We start from the raw sequence: 25743 nt of genomic DNA, 5'->3' as shown, positions 1-25743 counted from the left end.
TTTGCTTTATTAAAGGGTGCAGGTGGATGTGTTGATGTGTTTAAGGTGCCGATCTGTTGAATCTAAAGTAATGTTGGGACTCTAGGCTGTCAGGTTACCCTTTTCAAGCTGAACTGGTATTTATGTTGAGCTCTTCCAGTTTTATAGGAATTTGGGAGCAGGAAATAATTTTACCTACAGCCAATAAGGAGAGCTCTAAGTTCAGACTTGTCTTTTGAGACAAAAGCACTGGGTTTCTTAGTAGAACCTGTAATATGAATTTTAAAAGTAATGGTGGCACTGCCCAATTTTGGGGTGATAAATTATCACAATTATCAGAATTTTATGTTATATAAAAAAATATTTAAAAAAATCTTGTAAACTCTATGTAATAAGGCTGAATAACAGAGGAGGCTTTACATCTTTTTAGAACTACGTGTATTTAATAGGAAACGAGAGTGTAGGCCTCTAACTATCTTGTTTTGGTAGTAAGATGTGCAGACATATTGAGGACGCTCACACAACCTTTTAGTTTGGAATTACATTTCTGATTACATTAAGAAAGTTTCGTTTTGACATTTCCCCATCGGTAGTTTGATAGCTTGAGAGAGACTACATCCTTTTAATTAAATTTGTTCACCGTTAGAAAAATAATAAATGTTATCTCTGTTGTCACTGAAAAAAATCTGCCGTAAACAGAGACTTTAGACTTGACTTCCTGTTCTGTGTGTTCCTGTCCTGCAGCATGGGCACTACATTTTGGTCCGCCACTTCAATTACACATCGTGGCCTGAGCACGGCGTTCCAGAGTCTTGCAGTACGCTCATTAAGTTTGTCAAAGCTGTCCGAATGCACAGGCAGGACAATAGCACTATTGTTGTCCACTGCAGGTACGCTATCAGCTTCATGTAAGGGAGACTAACATCGCATTAACTATAGCAAAATCTTTAATTTTTGGTCATTAAAATTGAGTCTCATATCAACAGATTATCAATAAATGCTTCACTGTTAGTAATTTCATATCCTCTTTTGTATTAAACCTACAAATAAGACCTAAATCCTTTTGTGTGGTATAACAGTGCAGCTGAAAGTATAATGGCATTTGCTCTCTTGTATTTTCTTTAGCGCTGGCGTAGGAAGAACAGGTGTGTTTATTGCTTTGGATCATCTTATTCAGCATGTCAGAGATCATGACTTTGTCGATATTTATGGGCTGGTGGCTGAACTGCGCAGCGAGAGGATGTGTATGGTACAGAATCTGGTAAGTTTACCATAAGTGCAGCAGTATGTTATCCTTTTGCATGTGAGCTTCATGGTAAATAGAATAAATATGAAACATTTTTTTTTATTTATTTATCCTAAGTTCTTCCAATAAACTTAAGAATCATCAAAGACTCACAAATGGAAATGTAGCTGCCCTACTTTTTACTTTGTACCCTGCTGTGATCTCATCCCCATCAGAAGATATTCGGAAAATTTTAGTATTGACAAAGGGAATGATCTGGCGGTGGATTAAAAGCAAGCACTGAGCAGGATTCCCTCTTTTGAAACAGCTTGAACCTTTCCTATATTTACCCTAGAGTTTACTTGTGGACTGCTGATTTGTCTGTCAGTGCCTGTGTAGACTCTCTGCCTGCTGTGGTTACTGTGCTTCTTCTGTGTAATTGTTTTCTTGTTTCTAGACTTTCTCCACGTCTTTGTGTCCATTATCTGGCTGTGGGAGTTCAGCCTGTAGTCTCTGCAGCTACGAGAGCTGTGCTTGCTGAAGGCATGATTCTTTGAGAGTGCAGTTTTCAGTGTGCCAGGCTAGCTATTAGTACAATGCCTGAGGACATCATTCATATTGATTATTTTACAAACTCATAAATGTCCTTGCTGAGACTCTGAAGCAGAGTGCCTTTTTCAGACGGCTTTAAAAGGACACTTTAAAAGTTTTCTGCAGTCATTGATTTGAGCTACTTATGTGTTTATGGCATCAAAGGGAAATGTTGATGTTATTGTAAAAGTCCATCAGATTTTGCAAACGTAGTTCCAGTTTCCAGCTGTACTTTGTAATATTGAAATAAAAAGACCATGAATGACAATTATAATTAATTACACAAGCCACAAGCACTCAAACCACACATAGGACTAAACAATACACTTGAAATGTCAAAGACTGGGCCTGTACTGGCTAATAGGCTCTATCATTCTGGTGCCTTTAGTTCAGTATTCATGAATTACACAGCTGCTGTTAGTTCAAACTATAGAGATAAGGACAGAATTATTTGGAAATATAGTTGGGAACTATTTCAAGTGCTGTTAAACAGAATAAGGAGTTTTTAACACATTTCCAAACATCCTGGTTTGACTGTTGCTAATAGTCAGATGTGTTTTGTGCTGGATAACAGCTTACAATCATTTACCATCATGTTCCCTGAGCAATCCCAGCCAGCTTTGCTTTGACTAATCTCTCAAATTTCTGTTCACCCCAAAACTTTTTTGGATGTGATTCAATTTCAGGCCAGTTCACGTTGATCTTCTCGACGTAGTTTTTCACCATGTTTTTGGTTGTTGTCGTCTCGGAAGACAAAGCGAAGAACCAGAACCAGTTTTTCTGCACTGCTGAGTGCTTGAAGTTTTCTTTCAAAATCCTTTATTTGAAAGTAATGAAAATAAATAAAACGTCCAAAGCAAAAAACCACCAAGAGGTGTTGTCATCACAGGCATTAAGATACCAAAGTATTTTGCACATCACAAATCATCCATCCATTCATTCATTATTTTAACCACTTAACCACCAAGTAAAACAGCAAGAATTCTTGAGGAGGGTTGGCTGGACAGGTCACCAGTTCATTACATGGCTTCTCACAGAGACGCAAAACCATCCACATGCAGCCAATTTACATGTCTCTGGCTTTAAATCACCTCTGTTAAGTTTCAGTTCTGAAAAATAAATCAAGTGGTACAATCTTCGTACCACAGCAGTTCATACTTCATCTGCTTTTCCCACTCTTTGTTAGGACTATATCATTGTTCATATTAACATCTGTTCTTTGTGTGATTAATACAAGAGAACATATGGTCTGAATAAGCAGAAATATGTCTATGCATATGTGTGCTGTCAGGCCCAGTACATCTTCCTGCACCAAAGTACGCTGGAACTTCTAAACAACAAAGGCAACAGCCAGTCGATATGGTTTGTTAGCTACTCTGCTCTGGAGAAGATGGACTCCCTGGATGCCATGGAAGGTAAATATATGAGGTCATACTTAAAAAAACAAACAAACATGCAGCTCAGTGCTCAACTCACAAGTTTTTATTGCTCTTCAGGTGATGTTGAACTGGAATGGGAGGAGACCACTATGTAAAAAAACTGACTAAGGAACGTCTGTGAGATTTCTTTGGGTTTTTTGTGCATCACCGGCACGTGACCTGTGGGCAGATCCTGGAGATGGAGAGGTCCATCCCCACCAACCGAAGTAAGAGCAACAGGAGATGAATATCACGGTCTGCACTCAACGATCTGTCTGAAGAACTTTGTCAGTCCACTTCAAAATCTATTCCCAGCACAGTCCTCTTTATATTGAACCTCTTGAACACTTGTTTTCAAAGACACTGCGAGGGAAAAAAGTGAAGAGCAGGGACAAAGAAGTTCAGAAAGGACAGGAATAAATGAGAAATTGTGAGCTGTTCGTGAGAGCTCTATCACAAGTGTAAGCCTACAGGTATTTGCACAAATCGATTTCACTGTCTTATTATTATGTATTATGTTCATATCATCTGTGTTTTTTTTAAGGTAATTTATTCAGCCAAAGTGGTATTGGGGTTTTTCAGTCTCTTTATAACTGTGTTGAGATGTTGTTTATCTTTTCTCAAGAGTGATTTGCAAAATAAAAGAAACACTCAAGACTTTCCCCACTTGACTGTGTTTCATCAAATGTCTGCGCTTTGACGTTGCAGTAGGGAGTTACAAATTAGTGAGTCTTGCTGTTTTAAGAAGGGAAGTCTGCAGTAGCTTAATAGCTAACATAACCGTTAAATCCAAGGCTGTGGTTATATACTCACTAGGCACTTTGTTGGATGCATTATTTCAGCTGCATGTTAGCACACACATCAGAAACATTTAAGCATGCGGCTTGAGACGACCTGCAGAGGTTCAAACTGAACATCAGGGAAGAGGGATAGTTTAAATGACTTTGAATGTGGCATGATTGTTGGTGCCAGACGGGCCTGTCTGATAAAAACTGCTGATCTGCTCGGATTTTCCTGGGTTTGCAGAGGATGGTCTGAAAAAGAAGAAATATCCACTGAGCAGCAGCTGGAAAGGCCTTGCTGTTACCAGACGTACAGGGGAATGACCAGAGTGATTTGAGCTGATACAAAGGCAACAGTAACTCAAATAGCCACTCTTAACAATCAAAGTGTGCAGTGGAGCATCTGTGAATGCACCATATGTCATATCTTGATCTCAAACCTTGATGTCAAGCCTTGAGGCTACAGCAGCAGAAACTGAGGGCACATGCTCACAAAGACTGGGCAATAGAAGACTGGAAAATACTTTGTTTAATGAGTCTCAGCTTCTCCTGCTGTAGAGTTCAAATTTGGCAAAAACAACTTGAAAACATTGGTCCATCCTGTCTTGTATTAACAGCTCAAGCTGGTGTCTTGTAATGGTATGAGGGATATTTTCTTGGCACACTTTCAGCCTCTTAGTATCAGCTGAGCACCATGTGTATGTGTGAGTCACAAAGCTCATATCATCTCAAACTGCTTTCTTGACAATGACAATGAGTTCACTGTACTCAGATGGCCTCCACAGTCATCAGATTTCAATCCTGTAGAGCTCATTTGGGGTTTGGTGATTCTCATCATGGATCTTCAACTGACAAATCTGCAGCCACTATGCAATGATATCATGTCAATATGAACCGTGATGTCTGAGGAATGCAAAAGGACGTTTTTAAGAGATTACTGTTGGCCAAATGATAGCATTGTTTCTGTAAATGGTCCCCATCTGTAGATATGTGTCTTTTATTACTACAGCACAATTTAGAGCAGATTTTATGGACAGGTTTGTGCATATGGATCAGGTACCTGCACAAGTCATTGGACCCAACTTTGAGAACCACTACAACAGACACATATGACATTCAGACACCTCAGATTCAGTGTTACTTTGGGGGCAGGGGGTTTGGTGGAAGGACCTCTAATGAATGAGTTCAGACCAAGTGTGCTGGAATGACAGCGAAACACTGATTTCCCATAAGCTCCTTCATTCCGCCATCCTCCCTGCACACCTGCTGCAAATTAATTCATTAGAAAGGCAGAGAGTGCTTCATACACAGACACCGTGGAGACGATATTGATAGTGACACACGCAAGACTGAGAGTAAAAACTACTTTATTCTTTCATTCTCTTCAAACAGAAAAATTAGAAATTCTTTTAGTAAACATGTTGATCTTTAAGAAATCTCCTTTATAGAAATATTGTGACGGTGCAGAGATTAATGAGAGTGCTCCACAGTGAGGATGCAGATTGGTGCATCTCCATGACAACCATGGAGAAGGCAAGGGGTAAGGGTAGAAAAGAGAAGGGGGGAGAGGGAGTAGAGCAAGAGAGAGAAAGGAGAAAATGACATCAACAAAGCAAACATGCCCTGACAATAATAACAAAAACGTAGACTCAAACTCCTCCTGTGTACTGTAAATGAAAAAAAAACAAAGCAAACAAAAAAAGCAAACAAAAAAAAAAATATCATGCGGTATAGTACAAGTCAGAGTTTACAGTAAACAAAGTGGGGTTACTGACTTGAGAAATCAAGCAGTTTCAAAGGTAAGTCTAAGTTTAAATTTGTTGTTGCTTTGGCAGCCGTGTGCGTGTTTGCGTGTGGTTGTGTGATCACATGTGCAGCTGTTTGTTATGTTAGTGTGTGCATGTGTGTGTGTGTGTGTGTTTGTGGCGTGACTTGTGGTGTACTGTACGTATTCACCAATACAGCATAGCCCTTTGCATACCTTTACAGATGACACGCAGCCATCTCTTAATAATCCTGTAATAACATGACATGGTAATTTAATGACAAGTGTAGATCTGTAATAATGTCACGTATTCTATAAAAGCTGCCTGTTTTCTGTCTCTTATCACATATAGGACTCCCCCCGATATTAAATGTGAATAATAGTAACTATAATAACTATAATATTCTTTTTTTCTTTTAAACTAGATTTTCTCTGTACAAATACATACGTAGATACACACACTGGGCAAAGCAATCACTTTTTCAGAATAAATCTATATTATCTATGTACAATATATCCAGTATATTCTGTGGTGCAAAAAGGTACAAGACGTGTTTGGTATGTCTCAGTTGGATGATTCGTGATGTGCTGTACAAACTGGCTCGAAACCATCAACGGTGGACAGACGACACGTGAGGAAATCAGTTATTATTCCGCGGACATCTTCAGTTTTCCCCCTGATTTAACATTCAGTACACAAAATGCATGTCTGCTTATATAATATTTTCATTGCGTAAGGAGAATATAAATAGGTGAGAGGGGAGACGTGGTCTAGTGAGGTGATCTGGGTCGACCCTGTGTAGAGCATTTTAGTTCATTTTAATATAGTTTTGGAGGCATAGCTGTAGGAAATCAAGCCTTCTCTTGAGTATGATGGTAGCAGATGGCACTTTGTCTTGTGGTGCTCAAAACACCAAAAAATACACATCAGAAAATTTGTAGCAATGTGATTTCTATACATCACAATCCAATTTGTCAAAAAATAAATAAATCAGTAAATAAAAAATTCACTTTGGTTCGATTCAAATCTTGTTGTGAGCAGTTTTAATGTGTCCACCCTCTAATGGACAGGCTGCCTGTGTAGGGTGTGCCCTGCCTCTCACCCTTGATCCTGAATATAATAATGGATGGATGCCTACAACTCAAACTCCAGGAAAGTTGGGACGATGTATAAAATGTCAATAAAAACACAATGCAGTGATGTGAAAATCTCATAAGCACATTAAACAAAAACATATGTGTAAACAAATGTTTAATCTGAGATGTTTGATTATTCTAGGAACAATATTATGCTTATTTAGAATTTGATGGCAGCAACACATCTCAAAAAAATTAGAATGGGATCAACGGGGGGGGGGGCAGTGTGCAAATATAATACCAAATAAAGGTTAATTGGTCAGTAACATGGCTGGACATAAAAATTGCATCTTAGTGAGGCAGAGTTTCTAAGAAGTAAAGATGGGCACAAGTTCACCGACCTGCAAAAAACTACATCTACAAATTGTGGAACACTTTCAGAATATTGTTGCTCAATGTAAAATTGTAAAGATTGTCAATATCTCGTCATTAACAGGACAATGGGCCTTCACGCAGCACTGCTTTGAAAACAGGCATGATTCTATCATACAGTAAATATCACTGCATGGGCTCAGAAATAATTCCAGAAATCACTCTCTCTGAACACAGATTGCCATCCACAAATGCAGGTTAAACAACCATAATGTGAAGATAATCTAGAACATGTGTAGTCTTCTCTGGGTCATTTAAAATGGACTAAGGCACAGTGACGCTGCATCCTCTGGTTTAAAGAGGATAGGACACCACCACGTCTATCAACAAGACAGTGCTACAGCAGGTACACTAAACTGCAGAAATATTACAACAACACGGCTTTGCTGACACAGAGTTAAACACGACCATGTCACAACATTTTTTGAGATGGATTGCTGCCATCGGGGGTTGGGGGTGGGGGGTTCCCTCAATTTGAACATTTAGTATGTTTTCTATGTTATATTGTAGATAATCATATGGGATTGTGTAAACTGCAAACTGTTGCATTATGTTTTTATTAATTTTGGGGGGGGGAATTGGGTTGTACATCCAATCAAAAAAAGTGTTCAGGTACACAGCATTACAGCTCAGCTCTGGGACCCATCATTTACATCCTATCATGGGTACGCCTCTTGTCATAACTGCTTCCGTCTGCAATTTTTTCCACTTTTAGCAGTGCAAGGCAAGTGCTATCTACAGTAACTTCATTACATTCAAAAGAAGGCAGGCATGTCCACAACTGAGCAACTCAAACCAGAAAAAAAATAAATCTAGATGTAAAAGCAGCACTACAAACATAAGAAAAACATGTATATTTGATTTCCATCCTTATGCACAAGACAACCTGTTTGGAGTAAATACACAGGAGGAGAAGGGCTTCTTTTAGCCTTGGTTAGGATAAATTACCAGCCTGGCTCCCTGTTGCCCATGGGTAAGCAGGCTGAACAAACAGTACAGAAGCACTCTCCCCTCAGTACAACTCAGAGGTGCAGATAAAGCGTTACATGTTGCAATGCAGCAGACTCTTTCCTGAGCTGTGTGAGAGCACAACTTCAGAATCACAGCATAACACACTACTGTGAGGATATCTGCTATCTGCTCAATTTTAGAAAATCATGCAACAGTGAAGCACCGAATCATGATTGTCATCAGGATATTAATTTCGGATAGTTTAGTTAGTAGCAACATCCTTGCTTACTACACTAACCCGTAGGTGGTAGAGACGGTACGGCAATTTATCTTCTTTGCCTTTTTTCACGCACACTGATTATGTGTTCCCTAGAAAATGGAGAAACAAATAAGCTGGTGCTCCTGTTTCTTCACATTATGCAGAGATGAAGGAAAATGATTATGGTATAAAGTAGTTAGATTAGCTGCAGTAAAACGATCCCTCACTGAGTGTGATAATACTAAAAACAGGGAGATGCCATGAACATCAATATCCTCAAAGGAAACAGAATCTTCCCCTTTTTTTAAAGATATGTTATGTCTTTTCAGGGTGTTTTTTCTGACACTCCAAGCTCACGTACACTTGTTGGATAGGCGACATTTAAAAATGCTAAGTCACCGTACACCCAACAGCGTGAAATCCAGACAGACAACAACAGCTGCTACCAGGTGACAGGCTGAAGAGAAAAGAAAGAAGAAAAGTCTTTCAGAAATACCATCAAAGCTACTCCATGTTTAAAAAGCACACAGCCAAGTTAGGACTATAAATAAATTCTTGGTTTGCATCTTCTTTGCCCCCCCCCCCATTTAAGTCACACAATATAATCTTTACTTTACTTTTTTTTGCACTTCTTTTGTCTTACTATTCAAAGTAAGCTGATTTGTGCTCCAGCATGTGTTTGTTGAGTGTGAGTGTGCGGATTTTGTCTGGCGCAGGGAGTTTTTTTACGCAGCTGATGACCTAAACGATGCTGCGGGAGCCGCTGGAGTTGCGCCTGCGGGTAAGAGGCATGGTGTGGTGAAGGGGCATGGGTGAGTCGGGTGGACAGAATTGGTGGGGATGGTTGTAAGGTGGAGGAGGTGGCGGCAGAGGGGGTTGAGGCCCATCTCCCTCTCTGACACGCGCAGGTGTTGACAGGGCCGACTGGATGAGCTGATGGGTGGCCGGGCCTTGGCTGAGGAATGCCTCCATCCGTCCTCGCCCGCTCTGGTCCATGACAATCACCTTGACAATCTGCTGGCACTGGATGAGTGTTTCTGGGCGGAGATCTCCGGCCTGGACTGGGCTGAGCAGGGCGGGTGGAGCAGCCAGAGCCAGTGGCGTTGACTCAATGCTGGGCTGGCTCAGCTGATAGGTCTGCAGCCTGTTGTGAATTGACACCTAGTTTAGGAACAGTCAGAGAACGCATGAGGAGTTACCAGCCTGAACGCAGCCTCTACGCAGCCCTCTGGTGTGTTACGCACATGGGCATGCAGGCATGCAGGTAGGTAGTATGTAGAGCGAGCGCATGCAAAACACACACTCTCATTTTCTCTTGATCATCTCTTCGATGATTTAAATTTGAGTTCACATATTTACACGCACCAGCCTAGGAAGAGAAAAGGGTTGCTGGGTAAGACGAGATTTTCTTGAGGAATTATGGTGGGAACCCTTTGGATTTTATGAGTGTCGGAGTGCAACACAGGGAGTTTGTCATTGAGTGGTAGACTAAGAGGCTGAAAGATAAGGGAGTGCCAGACGAGGAAAGAGGTGACACCGAGGGCGTGGTGTCTCCCTAACACAGTGACTTACAAATCTAAGGGACTGATTGAAAGGGAGGAGAAGGGGGCGGGGACTACGGGCAAAGGAATAAAACAGAGAAAACATCTTCTTTCACTTCGCCTACTTATAGGAAGGGCTGGTTGTACAGACATGCACACACTTACCCACACACACAACAGATTTTTAACAGTATCAAGCTTATCTGGCTTTGTAGATGTATTCTAGGAGCCAGCCAGGCTTATGGTGGCTTGCAGTGGCTTATAAAGTAAGGCTGGCAAACAGCAACTGATGAGAGAAGGAATGCTATATAGCGAGTAGAGTGGCTGCTGATCTACTCATGAGGCACAGTGAGAGACAGTTTGTAGCACCACTACACCAGAGTCCTCTCAGCATCCTTTGTATCTATGACTGCATAGTCAGGATGTGCCTCAGGTGGAGCTCTTTTAAAGCAAAGCATAAAGCACGCTTTCTTGTCAGGATGAGGTACAGCCCTTGTCCAACCACACACACACACGCACACACACACATATATAAAAACCACACCCACAGAGCTGCAGACGCAGATACTTACCTGAGGGAGACAAGAGTAGCTTTGGCACTCACCTCTACTGTGTTGTTGTTGCCGGTTTTATCGTACGCATCCTGGCCTGTGGGGGGAAAACAGGCAGATTTCAGCTTCACATACAGAATTTCAAAAATGTCAGAAACAGACTCTCATACAGGCAACTGTCATTCAGTTAAAAAATGCTTCATGAATATTTTTTTAAAATACATTTTGCACAGAATCAACTGAACATGTCATGTTTTCATATTTTAATACTACAGTTTTCTCATAACTAAATACTTAAATATTCATCTTTAGAGGTGCTGGTGGGCAGTGTTTTAGTCAGTCAGTCTGGCTGTTTAAACAGTGCCAGGACAACTAAATTAAGATATAGTAAAACTAAGTACACCCTTGCTGTGTAAATGGCATCCAGATGCATCAGCTCGAGGGTCGTCAGGTCCTGCGCGGACCAACTGTGCGGGGTGATGGAGCACCTCTTCAACCTGAGCCTGAGGCTGAGAAGAGTCCCACAGCTCTGGAAAACTTCCTGTGTTGTTCCAGTGCCAAAGACTTCACGCCCCAAGGACCTCAACAGCTACAGGCCGGTGGCCCTGACATCCCACCTGATGAAGACCCTGGAGCGGCTGGTCCTGGCTCAGCTTCGGCGCCTTGTGAGCTCATCACTGGACCCACTTCAGTTTGCCTACCAGCCTGGCATTGGAGCGGATGATGCCATCATTCACCTCCTACATCGTTCCCTCGCTCACCTGGAGACCGCTGGGAGCACTGTGAGAATCACGTTCTTTGATTTCTCCAGTGCCTTCAACACTATTCTTCCCACGGTTCTGAAGGACAAGCTGGAGAACTCTGGAGTGGACCATCACCTCACTACCTGGATTTTGGACTACCTCACCGACCGACCACAGTATGTGAGGACTCAGGGCTGTGTGTCGGACAGGGTCGCTCTGCGGTACGGGGCCCCACAGGGAACGGTTCTGGCTCCGTTCCTCTTCACCATCTACACTGCAGACTTCTCCCACAACTCCACCCAGTGCTTCCTGCAGAAGTTCTCTGATGACTCTGCAATAGTCGGCCTCATCACTGATGGGGACGACAAGGAGTACAGAGGACTGACTCAAGACTTTGTGGACTGGTGCCAGCTGAACTACCTCCAGATCAATGCCAGTAAAACCAAGGAGCTGGTGGTAGACTTCCGCAGGCACAAGCATCCTCCACTGCAACCACTGAACATCCAAGGTATGGACATCGAGGCTGTGGACAGCTACAGGTACCTTGGTGTTCATCTGAACAACAAACTGGACTGGACTCATAACTCAGACGCCCTCTACAGGAAAGGGCAGAGCAGGCTGTACCTGCTGCAGAGACTCAGGTCGTTTGGGTGGAGGGCCCTCTCCTGAAGACCTTCTATGACTCTGTGGTGGCCTCAGCCATCTTTTATGGTGTGGTCTGCTGGGGTGGCAGCATCTCTGCTGGGGACAGGAAGAGACTGAACAGGCTGATCCGAAGGGCCAGCTCTGTTCTAGGATGCCCTCTGGACCCAGTGGAGGTGGTGAGTGACAGGAGAATGGTGGCTAAGCTGTCATCCCTGATGGACAACATCTCCCACCCCATGCATGAGACTGTGACGGCACTGAGCAGCTCCTTCAGTGGGAGACTGCGGCACCCACGGTGTGGGACGGAGAGATTTCGCAGGTCTTTCCTCCCCACTGCTGTCAGACTCTACAATAAAGACTTTTGCAGCTGATCAAACACACAAACCCACACATGTGCAATAAGACTGCTATATCGCGTGCAATTCTTCTTCTGACCTAAGTTGTGTTTTTGTATTTTCCTACTCAGTTGTATATAGTATTTGTATTTCTATTTTATTCTATTGTATATATTATTCTATTCTATTTTATTCTATTGTATATAGTATTTTATTTTATTTTATTTTATTTTATTGCATTCCAGTGTTTTCTAATTTCTGCTACATAACTTTGCACTTTTGCTGTAACAAAACAAATTTCCCACCTGTGGGACTAATAAAGGCCATCTTATCTTATCTTATCTTATCTTATCTTATCTTATCTTATCTTATCTTATCTTATCTTATCTTATCTTATAATCAAATTGATCATTAGCAAGTGTGAGCACCTCTGTAAAAGCAGATGTTCTGTAAGTTTGCTGGTCTGGAGTATTCAGGTGTATGTTAGTCTTCCCAGGACTGGATGTCACAGCAAAGGCACTCAAGGATCAGACCGTGCAAAGCTCAGAGAAACTGCAATAAACCCAAGAGCTACATCCCAGACTCTACAGGCCTCAGTTAGCACGTTAAATGTAAAGTTCATGACAGTACAATTAGAAAAAGACTGAATGTGTATGGCTTGTTTGGGGGAGTTGCCATAAGACAGCCTCTTCGCTCTAAAAAAGAACCTGGCAGAAAAGCTTAGGTTTTCAAAGTAAAATCTAAACAAATCCCAAAGCCTGTGGGACAGTGTCATTTGAACAAATGAGATCATAGTGGAGGTGTTTGGCCATGTTTGGTAATATCCAAATACACCGTATCAGCACAAATGACCCACACAGGCACGTCTGAGGGATTTGTGCTCAATCACAGAAGTGGACATGTTATGATGTGGGCTTGTTTTGCAGCCACAGGACCTGGGACCTTGCCGTCATTGAGTAAAGCATGAACTTGTCTGTATACCACAGTTTCTAGAGCTGATATGAGGCCATCTCTCCAACAGCTGAAGTTTAGCCAAAACTGGGACATGCAAAAGAAAACACATCAGCAAATCTACAACACATTGGCTAACCCAGTCAAATTCCAGACTGCAGATAACACATAACTTCAACATATTTCTGTAAAATGTATTTCTTCAAGATAATGAAACATGGGGTGTACTAAGTTTTTTTGACTGGGCAGATCATCTGAAAACGTTCTTTTCCACAACTGTCAGATCTGAAAGTCTCTAACACCTGTGCACAATGTAAAAATGACAACTGGACAATCTTTTTGAAGCTACTTCTCTTCCTTTCTTTAATATTTCAAAAGTGACAGTGATGGCTTTTTCACCAGCATCTCTTCCAGCTTTTTCATGTACCTTTTCTCCAAGAACTTGTTCTATTTTCTACATTCCCCTGAGCAATGTTTGCATTATTATGAGTAATGTATGCTGTGTTATGCTACACAAGCAAAACCAGCACCTGAGGGAGAGCCGTGTCCTGTATGTGCGTCCATTTGCCCGCCGTTAGTGTGTAAGCCATGTGGCTGGATGCCTTGTTGCCTCTCCAGTTCCCCTACAGCATGAGAAAGAGAAAGTTCAGTGAGCCGTGCACAGGTTGATCGGTGTTTGTTTACATTTGCAGATGCTGAGGATAGTGAAGGGTTTTTTTTCCTCCTTACACTGGATGTGAATCTGTTCCATCTCGTTGACCTCTGCGATTGACTCTCTGAGCTCTTCTGCAAACTTCCTGAGCTCTTCTCCACTTGGAGAGCAGAAACTCACCAGCTGCTTCTTCTCTGAGGTAAACGGGCTCATCATGGTGACACCATGGGCATAGTCTGATGAGAAACCCCAACAAAGAAAAACAAGTGCTTTTGCCATAACTGTGACTCGAAAAATGAATGGATAATCCAGTAATCCATACCTAATATAGATAATCTCAGACTTTCTTTCTTCTTTCCAGTAACCCATGATCTCTCTGAGTTCACACACCTTTTCTATTATCTTTCCACATGAATTTAGTGAATTATTTCTGTTTATAGATTCTCAGAGCTTCACCAAGTTCACAAACCTTACTCGATGATGCACCCGAGGACTCAAATGTTGATAGGAGATTGACAGCACACATAAGAGATTGACAGTAAAATGCTCTTGTAGAACATAGACAACATCTTGATGAATGAACAAGTGAAATAATCTTTCTTTAAAAACTAAAAAAGACGAAATCTTAAAAAGAATAAAAAAGATATCCTTCAGGATATCTGCTGTAACAATGACAACAGCGTGTTAACACTGTTATACTGGTGAGTGCTTGGCAGTTCCTTAAAGTATGGATCCTGACACTGACATTGACAGACAACAGTGCTGTGGATGGCTCAGCATTTTTCAGCACAGGGTGAAACTGCACTGGCAATAAATTGCTGCAGTGTAAAATGGCAGCTTACATTCATTGCTGAAGAGGTGAAACTGCATTCCTAGGAGACCCATAGCTTTACAGAAGGTGTATGAAGCAGAGCTTTTCTTCTTGGGACATAGCTTCAGGATCTAGAGACATACAACACGGAAATATGGTCGGTTGCATTTGGGCACATACTTCATGTTTTGAAATGGTTTCTTGTGCTTTTTAATGGTTTTGAAATGTTAAAATCTTACCAACAGTAGGTCATTGAAAAGGAAGACCTCTCTCTGGAGCTGAGACAGTTTCTGTTTGTGAGGTTTGTTGGCATCGGGTACCTCAAACAGACGACAGCAGCACACTAGACGTCTGTGGGGCACGGCGAGGATCTAGACAAGGTTAAAGAGATGAAGATGACAGCTAGCACAGAGCAGGGGGTGGGCTGCAGCAAAATAATCCGTGATACAAGATAAAGAAGATTGTACAAAAACAAGGGCAGACAGTTCTCTCGAAAGACAAAAGGAAATGCAGGACTTGCACAAAATGCAGCTATTACTCACAGTTTTTAGGCCCAGGATCGACTGCTCTACGCGGCTCACATAGGTGACATGGTCTTCATTTGAGCGGAGCTCTCTCTGCTGGATCCTTTCATAAATACCTGCAACCATCTCTCTGGGGATGTCCGCTCCATCATCCACACCTGAAAGAAATGAAGGGTTCATGTGCTGCATGAGTAGCCACCATACACATTTTAACAGATAGGTTTAACCCCTCCCCCCACAACCACCACCAGCAAAACAGATTCAGACACAACATCAAATCTGACTAATAAAAATACTTAAGAAAAAACCCTGACTGAGGTTGTCATAACTCATGTATGAAAGGGTTAATTTGGTTGGGCGTTCTCTACCCCTTTTTTTGCACACTTACATCATATGTAAGATATCTGACCACCGTTGCAACAGTTATTGACTTAAAGATAGGCTCTGGTGAAATGAAAAGAAAAACCTTTGCACTGTGTATGCAGCTGTGCACATTTGTACATTCAAGGCCATAGTTTAAAACAAAATATACACCGTCCTTGTTTATTCCTGCAAAACTGAACATTCTCCTTGGTCAATGTGACAAAATAAATTACATTAGGAAGGTGACATCACCAAAGAGGAGATATCCACAAATGGTATGAGAGGAGATAATGCAGGAATAGTATCAAGGGCGCAGAGAAGGTCAGAGAATTTTTAAAAGAGGAAAAAATCCACTTTTTGATATTTGGTGTTGATTATTGAAGTCAATACTTGAAACCCAGATACCAGATAACAGTTCTTTAGGCTGGAAATTAAATAATCATCTCAAAAGTTTTAATTACTCACAGACTTTACTGTGACTCATTCTAATGTGCAAATTAATGAAAGTATTAGAGGAAAAAAACACAGAGGAAGTTAATGGGTGTCTTGAGATTGAGTGTAAACTTAACAATCTGAATTTCAAACCGTGTGGCTGTATCACTTTTACCCAACATTTTAATGCCAAATTAGTTTTATTCCTTTGTAGGGTCTGAAGCTGTGAAATCAGAAAATGTGCTGTTATCGCAGTATGTGTGCTGACATTGTATCCTGGCAGTTGTTCCATTATCACTGTGGAGCAGCACACTCAGCTGTAGAAGATAATATGAGGAAAAAATATATAATGACTGAGAAATAGATTTTTCTGTTAACTAAAGGCACAAATAAAAGTGAAATCCTTTTTCCTTAGGCCATCATTGCCGTTAATATATGTATCTGCTGAACCTCTGGATGGAGACAACATTCAGAGCTATGGGAAGCTCAGCAGGGGCGATGAGTTGCTTCTGGAAAACCAAGCTCAAATCATTAAATCTCACGCTAAGTGAGCCTCAATTAAATGGGCCGTCGCCATGGCCTCTGGGGCAGCGCTCCGAGTCAAGGATATCAGGAATCTCTTCCCGCACTGATGATGGTTTCCTTGATGGTACCGAGCAGAGGCAGCAAACCACAGCATCTTTGAGTAATTTACTTCAGTTCAAGAAGCTGTCACTCACATGCCTGATCGTGAGGTTGAAGTGAGGTCGATAAGAGAGTGCCTGCTGTAAAACTTTGACTTCCCCTGCCATCTGCTCTCTTTTTCATCTTCACCATCATTCTTTCCACCACACCAATCCACTGTGAGTGATCTACAGTACAGGGGCGCGTGTGTATAAACAAGTTTACTATTTATAACCAGTGCTCATGCTCTTCTGATAAAACCACTTGCTATAAATGTTGAAACATGTCTGCAGCTCATTATGCCAGCTCTGCCCACAGGGACAGTTAGCTCTCGCATGGCACGTAGAGGAAAACCTGTAGAAAAATACTCTCTGCCTCGCAGTTTGAGTACATTCTTACCTCTTAGGTTGCGTATGAAGTCATCAAGGCCCATTTTGCGCTGGGGTTTGATGTTGGGCGAGTACATGTCAGTGTTGAGGAGGACGACGGCAAAGGCCAGAATGAAGATGGTGTCTGGATTGTGAAACTGCTGCACCACGTCAGGATTACACATACAGTACCTCTGACTGTGGAGGACAAACAGAGTTATATTTTTTTTCAGTGGAGGTCACACACTTCTCTGTTATTTTTTTGAAAGCAGAAAACATTGAGTTTTGCTGACACAACAATGCTGAAATCCTGCTTATTAGTCAGACAGAATCCTGAGGAGTATTATTTCTTTTGACAGGATAGATTGAGGTGAATTTTTTTCTAACAGAATGGCATTGCTACGTGTTTGCAAGACACCACAATTTTGCTGTCATAACAAAAACATCACAAAAATGTAATGCCAGATGTTAATACTCGTGTTCACTGCAGTGTGCTAAAAATGTCCTAGCAGCACAGAAATGCATGGAAAGACTAAATGAAAAAACAAGATGATGATGATGATGACGTGAAATCATACTCAGATGCCAGTTTATTACATACATGTGGATAATATTCATGCAACATGACGTCAAAGTCCTGTTGTGGTTATTTTTAACTTGTATTCATACATTGTAATACGATGCATGGATTTTTGATTTGGTGAGCCTATTGTGCACTCATCAAGTGTAAAATTAACAAACAACATAAGAAATATATGCTCTGCATTTATATATTTGTGTATGTGGATTTCTTACAAATACGGTGCTGTGCAAAAGTCTTGAGCCACCCCTCATTTTTTCATTTGGTGCAAAGAAAATGGGAAATATGTGTAGGTGAAATGGGCAAGCACGAATGCAAAAACAGCACATGAATCAAAAACAGGCTTTCTTACAAGCTTGAAAGTTAATATTTAGAATAACTGCCTTCATTCTTCAAAATCGCCTGCACTTTCTTTGGCAAGCTTTCTTGTAATTTCTTTAAGTAGTCTTCAAGAATAGTTCTTCATGCTTCTTGAAGGATATTCAAAACTCTTCTTTAGATTTGTTCTGCCACTTGTTTTGTTCTCTGTCAAGATGATCCCACAGTGCTTTAGTAATGTTGAGATCCACACTCTGGGCAGGCTAATCCATGACTGGTAGTGGTACATGTTGTGTTTTTCTAACCAGGTATGGTTTTTTTGCTTTGGAATTGGAAACACTGCCAGGCTGAAAAGCAGATGTTGTATATCAGATGTTTTCCAGGCGGTATTGTATGGTGGATGAAAATCTGATTGTACTTTTCTATGTTTATATGTGTGAAATGCAGATCCAAACCATGACAGAGCCTCCACCGTGTTTTACAGATGGCTGTAGACACTCACTGTTGTATCTCTCTCCTGACTTCTGTACAATTAACAATAATTTGAACCAAATGTCAAATTTGGATTCATCACTCTACAAGGCCAGTCCAGTTTATGGGTAATTTGCCAGACCTCAAACTTTTCTTCCTGTTTCCCTTTCTTAAGAATGGCTTCTGGACAGCCATCCTTCCACTTAGACCATTTCTGATGATGCTGAGCAGTCAGGTTCACCACTCAGGGCTTGTGTCAGTTCTGTTCTGAATTTTTCATATTTCCTGGAAACACAGCTTTCAGATACAGTTGCTGTAGACTGATCAATTGGTTCTTTGATAGGTTATCTGTGATGTGAAGACAGAAAACCGATTCATCCCTCGAGTTTTGTGCTTGAGGTGCATTTTTATGTCTTAATGACTGAAAATGAAAGTGGTCATTTACAAGGACTGCACTGAAAATGAGTGAAAAAGCAGTACTCATATTCAAAGAAAAACTTTGAAAGACCTTCAAAAAACCTGGGGAAATATTGACTAGCTCGAGACCACTTTAAAAAATTAAAAAAGAGGTTGGCTTCCTAGGCAGCAAAATATGAAGAAGGAAAAGGTGGCTTGAGACTTTGGTACAGTTATTTACACACACACACACACACACACACACACACACACACACACACACACACACACACACATACAACTGATTGGTGATTTCATGCTATATAAAAAAAATCAGGACATCTTTAAGACTGATCACGTTATAAAGACAATGGGTTCCTGCTGTGATTTTAAGTCAGATAATTCTCTTTCTGATCTTTCTAATAACTTTAGCTCAAAATCGAAAGCCGTCACTCCGCCATATATGAAAGACAGGACAGCAGAGTCATTTGAAAGCGCAAAGCAGCTAAGAAAATTCTGCCCATTCTGTTTAGGAACCAGAGATGCTGCATTTGGACTCGCTTTGACCCATTGGTGCCCACAGCCTTCACAAACTCTCACTTCCACCCCTCCTTCTTCCACAGCTCTTTCCCTCTCTTTCTTACTGTCACTTACACTTACACAGTGGGCCATTTCAGTGGCGGGAGGCTTTTATCTTTGCAGTCAGGCACGATGCAGACATGGAGAGGGGCTGCTCTGCTCTAGAGGACTATGCACTTGACAGAGCGTATGCAATCAAGAGGTCACATCTGAGACCGGTGCGACCAGAAAGCCATTTCTCACATTCCATACCAGAACTGAAGTCAGAGGACTCAGTGAGTATCAATCACGCTGTACAGTTCAGAAGAAATGCCTTTGCTTGGGAGAGACTAGATCCTGCTTGTCTCAAACTCCCTTGCAGATAGAACAGGCACCCGCACATAGATACAAAACCACAGACTCACAGATGAATCTGTATCAGCAGACTTGCCAACTTCTGCGAAAAATTCATCAAAGACTGAATTCAAGGCAAGCTCTGCTGTGTCTGTGAGCGTACGCATGCAAATGGGTATGCGCATGGATGTGAAAGTGCATATGTGTGCATGTTTTCTCAGTGAGTGAGCAAACAGTTGACTAAATCGGTAGTGGTAAGCATGAGCGTGTATTTCTGTTCCATTCACACATTTTCAACCACACATCTCCGTCTTATGTAACCAGTTTATTTAAACGCTAGCTCCGATCGCTTATCTTCATATCTGCATATAAAAGTTGCATGCCAGCTGGCACAAATACCACTTTGTATAAAAGAACTGCTTTCGACAAGAGTACAACATGCTTCAAACAGATGACATAACAAGTGTTACGTAACAGATATGGTAGTGGATGTCTGGCAGTCCCGATAAAGCCCGCTCATTTCTGTCCTACACTCCCAGCTCCAGAAAGTGTGGTCTCAGATCACTGATGACTTTATAATCTGCACCCAGAGGCTCAGTATGTATGATTGAGTGTTTCTGTGATTAACTGATGACCGCAGTGGGTGTTCTGATTGGCCCTCAAATCAGAATCAGAGAGGGGAAGTGTCATGACTGCTCCCTTTCCTCTCTTCCCTCACCACCTCTTGTTTGGAATAAGAACACTTTTCTTAATGGATAGGCCAGTGATTCTGTACTTTTCACATTATCTAAACTCTAGAATCTAAAAAAATGTCTCAATCCAAAATAAATAAATACATAAGTCGTGCTTGCCGTCAGTGTAGCCAAACCCCTCATAACCAGTGGTTTCTTAATAAGTGTCATAGAGATGCAGTGTTTCCCTAAATGTGCTAAAGACACTTTGAACAAGCCACATTTTTGTACTGGATCAAATGTTCCTTCACTTACAATTGTGGGCATTAATTCAACAGTGAGTCATCTTATATTAACTGTACTATTTCTTCTGCTTACAATATGATATTTTTCATTGATATGCGGGGTGTTAATTTGTATAAATAATTAAAGGCAAACAGAAAAGAAGGCGTACGTTTAAATTACAAACTGAAAAACACAATCAAAAACGTGATTACTCATCTCATTTCCAGGCTAGCTGAATAACACAGTCACAAATTACCCTTTAAAAACTAGAACTGGCTCAGCTCTGTCCTTGGTTGTGTCTTGTGCAACATGAGGTTAGAAATATTACCTCACAGCAGAGCATCCGGTTAAAGCTTTTCTTTGAAAAATGCATCTTTGAAAAAGGATACTCTAAATCTCAGGAGTTTCACTTCTGCATTAAATGAATATTAAAATATTTAATATTTAATGTAAAATGGGGTCAAGATCATGAGTATGTGCTCTGAACCAGAACACTATTTATGGAAAACTTCAAAAATGCCCAAACAGTACAGACAAGACAGGAATGGTTTCGAAGAAGAAAACCACTGTCTACAACATGGCACAAAAACAGCAAAACAGAGAAAATAACATTGATGAATTCTAGCACATTCTTTGGTTAAAAGAAAAGCAAAATAAACACATTCATCGGATTAGATGATACAGATAGATCCTGCATGCTTGCCGTCAATAGGGCAAGAAATACCACAGTGGCTGAAGAGCGCCAACAGTGAAACATGGATGTAGGCGTGGGCTGATATGGGAATGCATGAGTGCACAAGCTTGTAGGGGAGATGACATTTACAGATGGCTCTATGAATGCATCCTTGTATACCCGAAGACTGAAAGAAAAGATGACTCGCAGTCTTGAAAGGACAGGTCGGAGAAAAAACGATCAGTTTTAAAGGAAGAAGTGAATATATTTCCCTAACTTGAATCTAGGATAACTCATTTGGAATATTTTGCAAAGGATAGCACAGCAAAATCCCTCCAGCAAAGAGAGCTTAAAAAAATAACTTGTGAGAAATGGCAGAACATTTCTCTACAGATTTGGGACAGAATGGTATCCTCCATGTCCAGGAGGAATGAATCTGTCAGCACAAATGTTATACAACAGGCTGATAGAAAATATCTTAAAAAATGAAAGAAAGGAAAAAAGAAAGAAATCACTAACTGAAGTTGTACTTACTTGTTCTTGCACTGAAAGACATGCTGTATTTCTGGCAGGCTTTCATTAGCCATGCTAGCAGTGTTGTATATCAACAATTTTTAGAGAGTTTTCATGAAACTAGTCCTCACATTTAAATTGTAATGTTGCCGATGAGCCTCTGACTGAACTTGTAGTGCCGTCAGGCAGCATTTTAATCTGTCCATTATTTTGGTTTAACTCAAATACCTGCAAAACTAATGACATTCCTACCATCTGTACTTCCATCTGCTGTTTGCCTTGCTTGCTGTTTAGCAATGCAAACTAATATGGTAAACATGGTGATCATTACCTGCTAAACACCATGGTTTTGTGAACATGTTCGAATGCTGACAATAGCATTCAGCTTAAAGCAGCAGGGTTGTGGGCTCTTCAATGTTTTCAGAGGTACAAACCACCCTTGGGGCTGAGTGTCACAGAAGAAGTAGGAAACTGTATTAACAGCCATAAGGTTTGTCAGAATGAGGATGCAGAAATTTGTTGGCGGCCTACTAACAAGCAGGACATTTGTTATGGTGTGAACAGTGAAAATGACGTCTTGGTTAATGAGTGGCCACTGACTCAAGCTGTGTCATGCTGGTGACAGTGTGGGCATTCCTGAGGGAAAGAGCAGCACATCAAGGGAAGGACATTAAATGTATAGAGCAATTCAAGCAATTTCTCTGCAATAGAAAACAATGAAGGGCATTTTTATTGCATTTTTAGTCCTGAGGGGATGCTTTGGATATCTTTAGGACTTATCAAGGACATGGCCAGCCAGGGGACCAAACACCAGTTGCAGCTTTTATTTGTTTGGTTGTTTCTATCTGTTTTGTGCCTGAGTTAAAGGTTAAATAGCATGATTTTAAAATAAAACTGTTTCCATCCAGGTATTGGTTAGAAGCAAAGTTAGACAGTTTGCAGGAAAGGTATAAGTGGAGTCTGCGAACTGCAGTAAGTCTAACAAGTTCCACTTGGTATTTCAAGACCTTTATCAGCAGCATACACTAGCGTGACTTCGGGGCTGGAGTCAACACAAAATGAGGACAAAACCAACTGAGGCAGATCCTGGTGAGTAACACACTTCTACATATTCATGTATGATTTTGAATGGGATGGACACGCAACTACCCAGCATGCACCAGCAGCCTAAAAAGAAAATGATTTGGCCAGGGAAGTGTCATCTGGTGAAAAGAGAGCTGCGAAACAAAGCATCTATTCTTGTCCTGATGGAACACACGCTGATTTTGCTGCAGTTTAAATCCCTATTGTGATTGGCTGATGATCAAACACTGTTGAGTTTATTCAAAGGTTACAGGGAATCAGTGTAACTTATTAATGACACAGAGCTTTGCTGTCATCACAGCCTGTCACAGTAAGCCAGCAAAAACAGCCGAATCTTCGTTGTCTATACAGTGAGCTGATTAGTATGCCATTTTGGATGCATTCTGCTACCCCAAGGCTGCAAGATCAGAAAACGCTTTTTGCTTCAATTTTATTCCAAAGTGTGTGTTCTTGGTTGTGTGCCATTGTTTTTCTGATTTGTATTGGTAGCCACAAGCAAAAGGCCCATTCCTGTTAAAATCTTCAGAGTGCACTACCCAGCCCTGCTCGGTCATGTGATGCACTGTTTTTGTGTTGCACTGTGTTAAAAATCAAAGCCAGAGCCTGTTAGTCAGTGAGGCTGGGTTGTGATCGAGCTGACAGTCTCACCTAAAGGCTTCGATGAGTCTCTCCACTTTCTGTGCTTCTCCCTGAACACGGACATGGGCCTGGAACTTTCTCAGGGCTTCGTCAAGCTCCATGCCTGAGAAATCCATCTCGTCCACAACACAGCTATAAAGAGACAGAGAGGGAGGGGGAAACAGACAAGAAAAAAAGGCAAAATGAAGCTGGGTTTAGTTTCAGTACTTCACTGCAGTGAGAAGGTAACAGAGAGCGTGTGCGAGTGGATGTGAGACAAACTATGTGTACCCAAGTGCTGACGGCAAATCTCGCTATTACAGTCATAGTTCCATTACAGAACCACTGACCTGAATGATGCACACAGAGACAACATGCTTGCACATGCACACACACCGATGCATACACATATACCCACGTGCTGTGCAAATATCCGTGGAGACGAAAGAGTCCAAAAATAGTGGGAAAAGAGGGATGAGATGGCAAAAAAATGAAAAGTAAAGAGGGAATGGGAAAGAGAGAGGTAACATGAAAGGCTGAGGACAGACTGCGGTAATGGGAGTAGTACATACAAGATTGCGCATGTACATTTAGGTGCATGGGTGTATTTGTGTCCATACAAGTGTGTCTCTGTGAAAGAAAGTGAGGGTGTGTGCTTAAGTGTGTGTTCAGTGCAGTGACCTATTTCTACAGTCTGTACAACAACATCAGCAGAAAACCTCTCTACGCTGGTTCTCAGTCTACAGCCTACACTGGCAGGATGCAAAAAGGGGTGAGTGTCAAAGCATTAAGCAAAAGCATGTTTTCATGGATGTCTTCCATTTCCGCATACTGGTGCCACATGTCAAGTGAGTTTTGCATGTAAGCTCATTTATAAGGTAATTGCTTTCGAAAACCAGCTCAGTTTCAGATAGTTTTTAAAATAACTGAAGTCAGAAAGTCCAAATTTAACAGATGTTTTACTGGATTTACCTCAGTTTCTTAGCCATATAAAGCAACAGTACCATCGAACTTTATACTGTGATATATGATTGAAACTCTACTAAAGGACCTAAATGAGAATATTAGTGAGATTAGGTTGTCCTGAAAAAGAAAGTCTTTAAAGATGTCCATATGAATGCGAAATATGTATAGAAATTACTTTTCCTGTGAGAATACTGGCAAGGAGAAGAGAGATAAGCACACATGTGCAGGAGCTTTGATCATCATTAAATTGTTATCATTTGCAGACATTTCTCAAATAAGGTATCACAGTGAGTTTCTGCAATATCAACAAGCAGCCAGTTTGTCCTTGAAACCTCTGTAGAGGCAGAAAAAAACAGAAACCACAAAGAACTCAATGCCTAAAAAAGCCTCTATAAAGCCTGATTCTTTCAGGTCTCCTCAAAATAGGGCCACCCTCACAAATAGTGGGGTCGGCTCCTCAGCTACATGTGAATGAGTTTGTTTTTTTCCAAGGTCAGGAAGGAATTCTAATCTTAAAGCCCGATTAAATGAGAAGAAGTGAAACGACTGAAAGTGTGAGCATTTACAGTTTTGCAGCAACGAAGCGATCTAAATCTGGTGAAGAGGACCGTGTAATAAGGTTTAAATTTTCAGAATGAATACTGTGTTAAGATTATTAACTCAAATCGAGGAAGTTAAATAGGCAAATAGCAAAAAAGGTTTTTCACTTTATAATGAGTAAATAGCCTGATACTAAATACTCAAAGCTCTACGAGCCTCATTCACCCAATCATACAAAAGCACTTTTTTCTATACCTAAGCACCTCGTCTAACGTTCATGGACATGCTCATACTCCCATGGATCCTTCAGGAGCAGCTTGGGGTTCTGTATCTTGCCCAACGGTACTTCAATAGGCAGACAGCAGTAGCCGAGCTACTGACCCTCCAATTGGTAGATGACCCACTCTACCTCTTAACTCACATCCTCTCCTAAACAATGTAGCTGTAAATGTTAATAAGATCTATTGCTATCGGTCCAGATGCTGGACTGCAGCGCAGTTTCTGTTTCACTGATCTAAGGTGCTTGACATAAGATAAGAAAAAAGTGTCAAAGTGAGTGAGAGAATATTTTATGATCGGAAACTCAAAAAGTGAGGTGCACTTAAACCAGTTTTATAGATGTCATCGGTTCAGTTACTATGGGGATTACCTTTGTCAAA

The 25743-nt window shown here is 41.1% G+C and overlaps 2 protein-coding genes across 9 annotated transcripts in view; one reads left to right on the top strand and one right to left on the bottom strand.

Moving 5' to 3' along the window:
- Nucleotides 1–3875, top strand: part of ptprq (protein tyrosine phosphatase receptor type Q) — a 43189-nt gene extending 39314 nt beyond the window's left edge. For all 7 annotated transcript variants that reach the window (XM_039615007.1, XM_039615009.1, XM_039615008.1 and 4 more), the window contains 4 exons: nucleotides 724–869; nucleotides 1105–1240; nucleotides 3087–3210; nucleotides 3292–3875. In XM_039615007.1, coding sequence (XP_039470941.1) covers nucleotides 724–869; nucleotides 1105–1240; nucleotides 3087–3210; nucleotides 3292–3329 — 444 coding nt within the window. In that variant the 3' untranslated portion in view covers nucleotides 3330–3875. The remainder of the gene's footprint in view (nucleotides 1–723; nucleotides 870–1104; nucleotides 1241–3086; nucleotides 3211–3291) is intronic.
- Nucleotides 3876–5345: 1470 nt separating this feature from the next.
- Nucleotides 5346–25743, bottom strand: part of iqsec3b (IQ motif and Sec7 domain ArfGEF 3b) — a 35566-nt gene continuing 15168 nt past the window's right edge. The window contains exons 7-15 of one of the 2 annotated variants that reach the window (XM_039614179.1): nucleotides 23609–23731; nucleotides 17090–17256; nucleotides 15251–15390; nucleotides 14948–15079; nucleotides 14740–14839; nucleotides 13975–14133; nucleotides 13776–13868; nucleotides 10625–10668; nucleotides 5346–9640 (exon numbers count right to left, since the gene is read on the bottom strand). In XM_039614179.1, the coding sequence (XP_039470113.1) occupies nucleotides 9221–9640; nucleotides 10625–10668; nucleotides 13776–13868; nucleotides 13975–14133; nucleotides 14740–14839; nucleotides 14948–15079; nucleotides 15251–15390; nucleotides 17090–17256; nucleotides 23609–23731 (1378 nt within the window). In that variant the 3' untranslated portion in view covers nucleotides 5346–9220. The remainder of the gene's footprint in view (nucleotides 9641–10624; nucleotides 10669–13775; nucleotides 13869–13974; nucleotides 14134–14739; nucleotides 14840–14947; nucleotides 15080–15250; nucleotides 15391–17089; nucleotides 17257–23608; nucleotides 23732–25743) is intronic. The other variant, XM_039614180.1, reaches the window with a different exon arrangement.

The sequence above is a fragment of the Oreochromis aureus genome, linkage group 7, assembly GCF_013358895.1.
Source record: "Oreochromis aureus strain Israel breed Guangdong linkage group 7, ZZ_aureus, whole genome shotgun sequence".
Taxonomy (NCBI): Eukaryota; Metazoa; Chordata; class Actinopteri; order Cichliformes; family Cichlidae; genus Oreochromis; species Oreochromis aureus.
Note: the sequence above shows the minus strand (reverse complement) of the source record. Positions and strands in the feature narration are given on the sequence as shown.